An 8,178-nucleotide genomic window follows, 5' to 3' on the forward strand; every position below is an offset into this window, starting at 1 on the left:
TAAGATGTTTACCTGAAGTGCTAGTTGGATCACAAGAGGGGTACTCAAGTAGAATGCATTTTTCATGTTAATGTAAGAGTGGCTGAAAATTGAACTCCCCCCCCCCCCGGTGCTGCCACGGTGCGTGAGTGAAATACACCAAATTGGTTTTATCAACTGAGTCGACAAAAGGAAATTGGCCACTGTAAAGAGGTTAAAAAGCTGACGTTTAGAGAGAGAGCCCCTCGTATTAGTTGTTTTCGTTATTGAAGTCATTTGTGATATTTGATTTGTGTACATCCAGGAAGAGAAATCTTTAACACTTACTTATAAGTAGACAATATAAAGAGAGTTTAAGGTTATTCTGTTAACCAAGGGGAGGAGAACATGTTAAAAACAAACCCGTTGGTAGCGTTAAATCCCCTGGTTTGTGTGGTTACTGACAGATATTTCCGATTCTTGTAAGTGACCAAGTCCCGTAAGCGACCTTTAACTCCTTACATTTTGGGTCAGTAGTAGCTTATAGGAGGTTTGACTGTATTTGATTTATGTACAACTGAACATCCAGGAAGAGAAAACAAAAACACTGACGTCGGCGAAGACTACAAAGTAGCGTATTATTTCAACTCTCTGTAAGTACTCAATGTAAAGACAGTTTACCGTCATTGTATGGAACAAAGAGAGGACAACATTTTACAAATACCCCGTTTGTAGCGTCAAATGCTCTTGTTTGTGGTTACTGACAGATATTTCCGATCTCCTTGTTTCCAACAGGTAGGAACAGCTTGGTTCTTGTTAAATTGCTAAAAAAAGAATACAAAAGACGCTCGCGGCTAAGACCACTTCTTTGGGATAGCACCATCCAGTTGCCCATAGAACAAGTCTACACAAGACTGAAAATCGTTTCAAGGGGAAAATTGTCCATCCAGATGGGAGACGACGAGGTGAATCTGTTTGACATCCACCCCTACTACACAAGACTGGATTTCGTTGCAAGAGGAAAATTGGCCATCCCTATGGAAGACGACGAGGAGGAAATCGACGATGTGAATGTGTTTGACATCTTCAAAGTTCCTGATATAGGTGAGGATGTTATGACGATAGTAGAGGGAAGTCCAGGAATCGGTAAAACCACGTTTTGCCTCAAACTTGCTTATGACTGGGCTCATGGAAATATCCCATCGGAGTGCTCCTTTCCGAAGTTCGAATTTGTGTTTCTTCTCAAATGTCGTGACATTAATGGAGATATAATGGAAGCTATCAGTGAACAACTTTTGCCCAGAGGAATGGAGAAGTCTGTGGAGAAGCTTTTGCACTTCATGAAGGACATTCATAAACAGGAGAGACTGATGTTAATCATTTTGGATGGATTGGATGAGCTACCTGAAAAATCACAGCACCATGTAGATGAGCTGCTTCATAGAAGAATTTTACCGTTTTGCTTTGTCTTGGCTACGACACGACAAGAAAGAGGAATCGAAGTACGGAAAAGGGTTGTCTTTGACATTCAGTTAGAAATCAAAGGGTACACGGAAAGTGATTCTATTGCTTACATCAGAAGGCACTTTGAAACCATTAAACAATCACCAAAGGGGGAGAAGCTTATTGAAGAAATGCAACTGAACACCTTTTTACATGCACTTCGAAGTAACCCGTTAAATTTACTTCTCCTTTGTGTTGTTTATGAGGACTACAAGGGAAAATTGCCGACTTCCCGGACGGAACTTTACCAAGTCATTGTGCGATGTCTTTTAAGACGCTACTGCGGCAAACGTAACTGGCCGGCCCCTAAAGATGACAGTGTCCTAGAGAAAACGTTTGAAAAGGAAATTCTTGCACTCGGAGAGCTAGCTTGGATATGCCTGCTGAGTGATCGTTATGGTTTCTTCGAAACTGAATTAGATGAGTTTGAAAGGAAATACCCCGGATTGAAAGCTCGTGAGCTAGACCTTCTTTACATGGAAGAAAGTCTAAAGAGGCTAAATCCTCAACATGAATACTGCTTTCTTCACAAGACCTTCCAAGAGTACGTGGCTGCCGCGTATATTGCACAGAAGCTACGAAACCAAACGTGTAATGTATTTAAGCACCTCAACATAAGCTTTGATGACATTGTAACGAAATTTCCACAAGTGTTTATTTTTGTTTCTGGTATGCTGGGCGAGAAAGCTACAGTTCTGTTCACCCAGATTGGAGAGGAGTTAAAGAAGTCATACGACTGGAATTGGAACGAGCGTTGCAATGAGAAGACTGCTACTTTCTTTATTGAAAGCTTTAATGAAAGTGGACATGCAGAACAAATGGCAGTTACTCTTTGTAACATTATACCTTTTCCAAAAGTCATCACTTCCAAGCTAATAGACAATTACAATGCGTCTTTTATTCAGGTTTTAATGGCTTGCAGAAGCTTTTCAAATTTAAGGACACCTGTTGAACTCTATGCTGATATACATGTAGGTTACTGGGAGAGAAGAGGCCGGGAGAGAGGAGCAAGTGACGTAGTAAATTATATAGAATCCTGCCCGCAGCTGACAATCGTAAGTTTTCGTGCTCATGATCTGGGATCTTTGACGTCATCTGATGCAGATCGTCTTTGCAAATGGTTTTCTGCAAGCAAGAGCTTATCAGAGTTTACTCTTAAATACATGTCTTATGTATCTCTTGAAAAATATGAGCTGCTGGTTCAAATTGGCCGTGGGTTGGCTTCATGTCGAACTCTGACAAAAGTAACGTTTTCTTTGCCTGGATATGCTTATAACGAGAGTTTTTTCAATGCGTTCGAAACTGGATTGACAACGCTGACATCTGTTAATCTCGTCCTATGGGGCTCAGTGACATACACTGCGACACGAGCCTTACAACATTTTTTGTCAAATAAATCCTTGAATTCTCTTTCTCTTTGTACTGTTGGATGTGTGCTGGATTTGTTAGTCGCTGCTGTCAGTCAAGCACTTGCAAGACAAACAGTTTTAAAATCTCTTGATCTACATCTTGATGGACCGCTGAGTTCCTCTAGTGCCAGTTTCCTGGAAAAAGGGCTTATAGAAAATAGTTCTTTAAATTATTTAAGACTGCGTGTCCACGGTGAGCTCCCTGGTAACTGGCATTCTGTTGTGGAAAATCTTGGCTTGGCGAAAAAGTCCCCAGTTTGCTGTTCTTTTTATCCAAATACCTTTAACAACGTAGCAAATAATTATTTTCATCCTTTTCTGGTTAGGAAAGGGTTAAATGTAAAGCAACACTTAACTGTTAACGTCTGGGGTGAGATGAAATGCGAAGCGGCAGAAGCTCTTTGTAAAGTCTTGGCACCTTCCTCCATTACTGTTCTCACCTTAAACGTGCGTGGAAATTTGACAAGCGAAGTTTCTAGTTCCATTGCAAGATGTCTGGAAGAAAACAAGACACTATCTTCCCTGTGCATCAATATATGGGGCGAGTTGACAACAGACGGAGATAATGTTCCTTCCAGCCTTTCAAAAAACAGTCGCGTTCAGTTAAATGAACATGATGTGCGTATAGGCCCAGATGAGTCGAACGATGTTCTTCTTCAAGTTACCACTACTGATAATCCTGCGGCATTGACAGTCTTTTTTACTAACGTCAAGGAGAGAAGAAAACAAAACGTCCGTCTTACAATCAATAACGATAGTAATGTTACCAAGGAGTGGACACGTTGTCTAGGTGATGCTTTAGCAGAAAATCCATCTCTGACCACGCTTGATCTTACAGTCAACAGCTACGTCGTGGATGCAGATTTGGGAGAAAACCTCGGGAATAGTTTATTGCAAAGCAGTTCTTTAACGTCTCTTAGTCTCACATTCAACTTCAGTAACATGAGAGAAGGATGGGAATGCAAACTGGGTGAGCGTTTGATCAAAATGGCATCTTTAACTACACTCAGTCTTGAAATAAACGGCGATGGCGAGTGGAATCAGAAGTATAGTTTGAGTCCTACACTCAGCAGCCTTGACTATGTTGAGGAGAATCAGGAGAATTGTTTGAGTCCCACTAAACTGAGTAACGTGCTAGCGGCAATCAAATCATTATCTTCCCTTTCTGTTGCATTCAGTAGTAATAGCATGTTTTCATTTTGGGATGAGGTTGTGGGTGACTGTTTGATAAAATGCACGTCACTTAAGAAACTTAGTCTCACATTGAACGGGGGTAAATCAGACTTTTTTCGCGTTTTTAGTGGCCTTTATAACGGCCTGGTGACAACAAGCTCATTAAATACATTATGTGTCGCAGTTTTTATTAACGACCCCAATGATAGCAATTTTTTAATTATGTTGAATAGTCTTAATCAAGGTATGCCATTAAACTCGTCAGTAACTACACTGACACTAACAGTAACTGTGGCAGCAGAAAAAACAGATATTATTTGGCTGACCAGTTTCGATCATGGACTGTCAGGGAACACGTCAATAACGACGTTAAATGTCACAATAAATGAGTGTGGTGATGGGAAATCGGATATATTCCTGTATCTGTCCACCTTTGGAGTGTTTGGAGGTTTGGCAAATAACACATCAGTTACCACATTCAATCTGACACTCAACAGTAGCAGAGACGTGAGTGATGACTGGTTACCAAACCTTTCCCACACCTTGATGGAAAACACCTCATTAACTACTCTGAGATTAAAAGTGAACAACAATTGTGCTACAGGTGAAAGTCGCTTATATGACTTAAGTAAACTTTTAATAGGAAGCAGATCATTATCCTTACTTGAACTCGATGTAAGTTTCTTTGGAAAAGAGAGTGGGTGTCTTAAGGTTTAATTCATTAGAAGAATACGGCTGACATTTATGTGCTTTCCAGTCCCCAGGAACATATGTCAGTATCAAAGGAAATGTGATCTACAATAGAAATGTGGTTTAATTTTTTATTATTTTCATGAATCTTGAAGTCACCATGACAACCGACCCTTACAAATAAAGATTCTATTTAAAAAAGGTAAAATGGTCAATCTACAAATGTTTGTTTCAAGTTTGGACATCTTGTTTTCTCTGTTTGCAAATTAAAATGACTTTCCTTCGTTCCCGCTGAAATGTTTCGTAATCATTCTAGTTTCAATATAGTTCTCCGATCGCTATATCGCTTTCGTTAAGTTATCATTCATTAAATGGTTAGCCACAAATCCAGCTAAACTAATCTAATTACTGCCTTAAATTACGACCACGCGTGATCATTTGAAGGTCACAGAAAATCATTCCGTTTCAAGCTACATCACACATGTTTCCTTTGATACCGGGATATTTTCTTGTGGAAGCCCAGCCTGAAGTCTGTTATGTTCACACTTCTCTGTAAAGCGTTAAGGTTACCAGATACCTTCAGGGGTGTCTCATGCGTAATTAATGTAGGCTATTTTTTTTCTTATGGAAGCCCAGCCTGAAGTCCGTTATGTTTACGCTACTCTGTATAGCGTTAAGGTTACCAGATACCTTCATGGGTGTCTGGCGTGCAGTTGAAAATGGCAAAACCTCGTTTTTAGCGCTTTGACTTTCGAAAGACTGGAACCAGTCAAATTCGCTTTGAGATTTAGCTTTCGAAGGCCGATTCGAACGCACGCATTAAAAAATCGCTTATAAAAACCGCCAGTGCAAGTTTTATACAGCGTAGTTTGGACATAACTCACTTTGAAAATTGCACTTTGTTGGTCAGTCTTGTCAAGTCTCCCATGGTCACTTTAACCTACCTGGTTGCACGATGTAACACAATCCAATTCCTCGTGAATCTGTTTCAGCTTTTTTAGGTCCATTTATATGGAGACACGTTGTCCCGGGTAGAAGGGTCAATCTGCCGCCTACCCAAGCTACCCACGTTCCTTTAACCCTTTAAGCCTTAAGAGTGATCAGCATCAAATTTCTCCTTGTAATATCAATGCTTTGTAAAACAGGGTGGTCATGAGAATTACGGACATGATCACACAAGATGAATTTGCCTGATATTTTACCAACTTCTCCCCACTACTTCTCTAGGAAATGAATAGGGGTAACAAATGAGAATTCAAATGTTGATCTTATGGTTTAAAGGGTTAAATAAAAGTGGCGAACCGTGTAAATGAGGAAAAAACAGGGGGGCTTGGCTAGCTAGAAGGATGACCCGCCTAGCCAGTTCACCCTTTTATGATGGTAGGGTCCCCGTCCTCGCTGATCCAACGTTTCTCCATATAAACACTTTGACTCGCCCAGCTGGGTCAACTTGGTCAAGACGAGACAATCTGAGCATGTGCGAGTACAGTTGGCTCTGGCTCTGTGTACATATTGTGAAATTTTACATTGTCTTGAGTCTCAGACTGAACAGGCGGGTTAGCTCAATCGGTAGAGCGCATAACTGCAGAGCGGGATGTAGCGGGTTCGATTCCCGGGTGTGGACCATTACTCAGGGTCTTTTAAAAACAACTGAAAAATGAAGGTAATCTCTTTGCACTTCAAGCGGCTGAACTTTCGCGTGGCTTGGATGACCACGTAACATGGCGGTCCCGTCTCCAGCAGAAGACGTAAACATAGTGTCTACAATTAGTACTTTCGTAGTAAATACATTTAGACTCAAGTGGAGTTGTATGCCATCTGGTCCAGTGGGTTCAAGGTTAATACAACACGAGTTACGAGTAGTTTTAGAGTTTGATAAATATTGTAACTTGTGATTGTGACTTGTACACCCTCTGATCCAGTGTGATCAAGGTTAATACAGCATGAGTTCCTTGTAGTTTTAGGGATTGTTAAATATTGAAACTAACTATTGGTATATTATTCCTATATTTCAATAGAGTTTGTATGATAGTGACAAATATACAGAAAAGAAATTATGATTTAGTTTACATTAAAAGATTTAAACTCTTTTTTATCCTGATTTAGTTTAGTTGGCGTTAAGCCAAGAGTGATTCTGTTGTGAATCGACTGTATCTTTATATGTGAATCAGCAATGATTATTTATTACAATCAAGCAAGAGAGAACATTGCAAACTACCTTTAGCATCAAATGCGCCAAATTTGGTTTTTAGAATGTAGTAGTTTCATTTTAAACTCAACGAAATAAAGTTTTGTAAAGTAAAAATGTCTAGTATTAAATTATTTTTTGTAAGACCTAGGCCAAACGTGGAACTTTTCATGAGACGAAACAAACTTAGTGAGTCAAGTTCATGAAAAGTTGGACGTCTGGCTCAGTTAAGTTTGTTCGAATTAATTTGGATCGTCCAACACTTTGTATCCGTCTGCTTCAGATGGATACAACGTGTGAAGATCGTCTCCAGGAGATCCGTCGACCTTCACGCGCAACGAGCTAAACTAGTAAATGAAAAAGTTGTATGATTTTGAGTATTTAGCCTCGTTTGGGAGAAAAGTTATTAAATTGCGTTTTGATCTGTTCGACGCGTCCTTAATTCGACGTTCGGCCCAACAGACGATCTTAATTGAACTTATTTTAGCTCGACCCAAATTAGAGTTTGGTTCGTCTCATGAAAAGTTAGACGTTTGGACTAGGCCCAATTCAGCTTACCTTCGTATTCTCATGAGCGATCAGGAACTAGCTTGTAGTCGAGGAACATGCGTCAGGGGGAGGATTCTCCCCTTCAACTCCTGTATGAGCCCCGATTTCTCGCTAGTTCCAGACTATCAAATAGAATAGGGAAGTGGTGTATTTCCGGTGTGAGTTTTCTAGTGGTTAGATGTACCTATTTGATGTACCTTGGTTTTCGTCAATATGGCTTTTTGGGGTGGTTGTTCATTTAATGTTCGTTAACACCCTGAAGTCCCTTTAAAATATTCACAGACAAATACTCGCGAAAGTCTTGTTAAGAGCACAGTCATTAGCCGTTCTCGCACTAGAGATGGATTACAAGTCTGAGAAGGGTTATCCAATGGATAATTCGCGTCTTTTTAAGATAGTAAGTCTTTTGAATTATAATTTGAAAATTGAACGGTTTTAATTTTGGATGAACTGTCCGCCTCACTTTGTCCATCTGTTTATCCGTCAATTTTGACAGATTTTGAAGGCGGATTATCCGTCTTAGTACGGGTGAAGGGGGCAAAGGGAGGATAGAACGAGAACCACGCGCTACTCCTGCAGCACAGTTGTAGGTCACGTGATTGTTAATCGGAGACGCAGGTTCAAACACGGTTGAACCATCAACCCGGAACAAAAAATGACATCCTGCTGGGTGCGCACAAAAAATCTTTGCTTCAGCTCAGATGCTCT

The 8,178-nt window shown here is 40.3% G+C and overlaps 1 protein-coding gene across 2 annotated transcripts in view; it reads left to right on the forward strand.

Annotated features, from left to right (window-relative positions):
- The window catches only part of LOC140924636 (uncharacterized), a 59,772-nt gene extending 52,734 nt beyond the window's left edge, over positions 1-7,038 (forward strand). For both annotated transcript variants that reach the window (XM_073374664.1, XM_073374663.1), the window contains one exon: positions 754-7,038. In XM_073374664.1, coding sequence (XP_073230765.1) covers positions 754-4,760 — 4,007 coding nt within the window. In that variant the 3' untranslated portion in view covers positions 4,761-7,038. The remainder of the gene's footprint in view (positions 1-753) is intronic.
- Positions 7,039-8,178: the final 1,140 nt, after the last annotated feature.

The sequence above is a fragment of the Porites lutea genome, chromosome 14, assembly GCF_958299795.1.
Source record: "Porites lutea chromosome 14, jaPorLute2.1, whole genome shotgun sequence".
NCBI lineage: Eukaryota > Metazoa > Cnidaria > Anthozoa > Scleractinia > Poritidae > Porites > Porites lutea.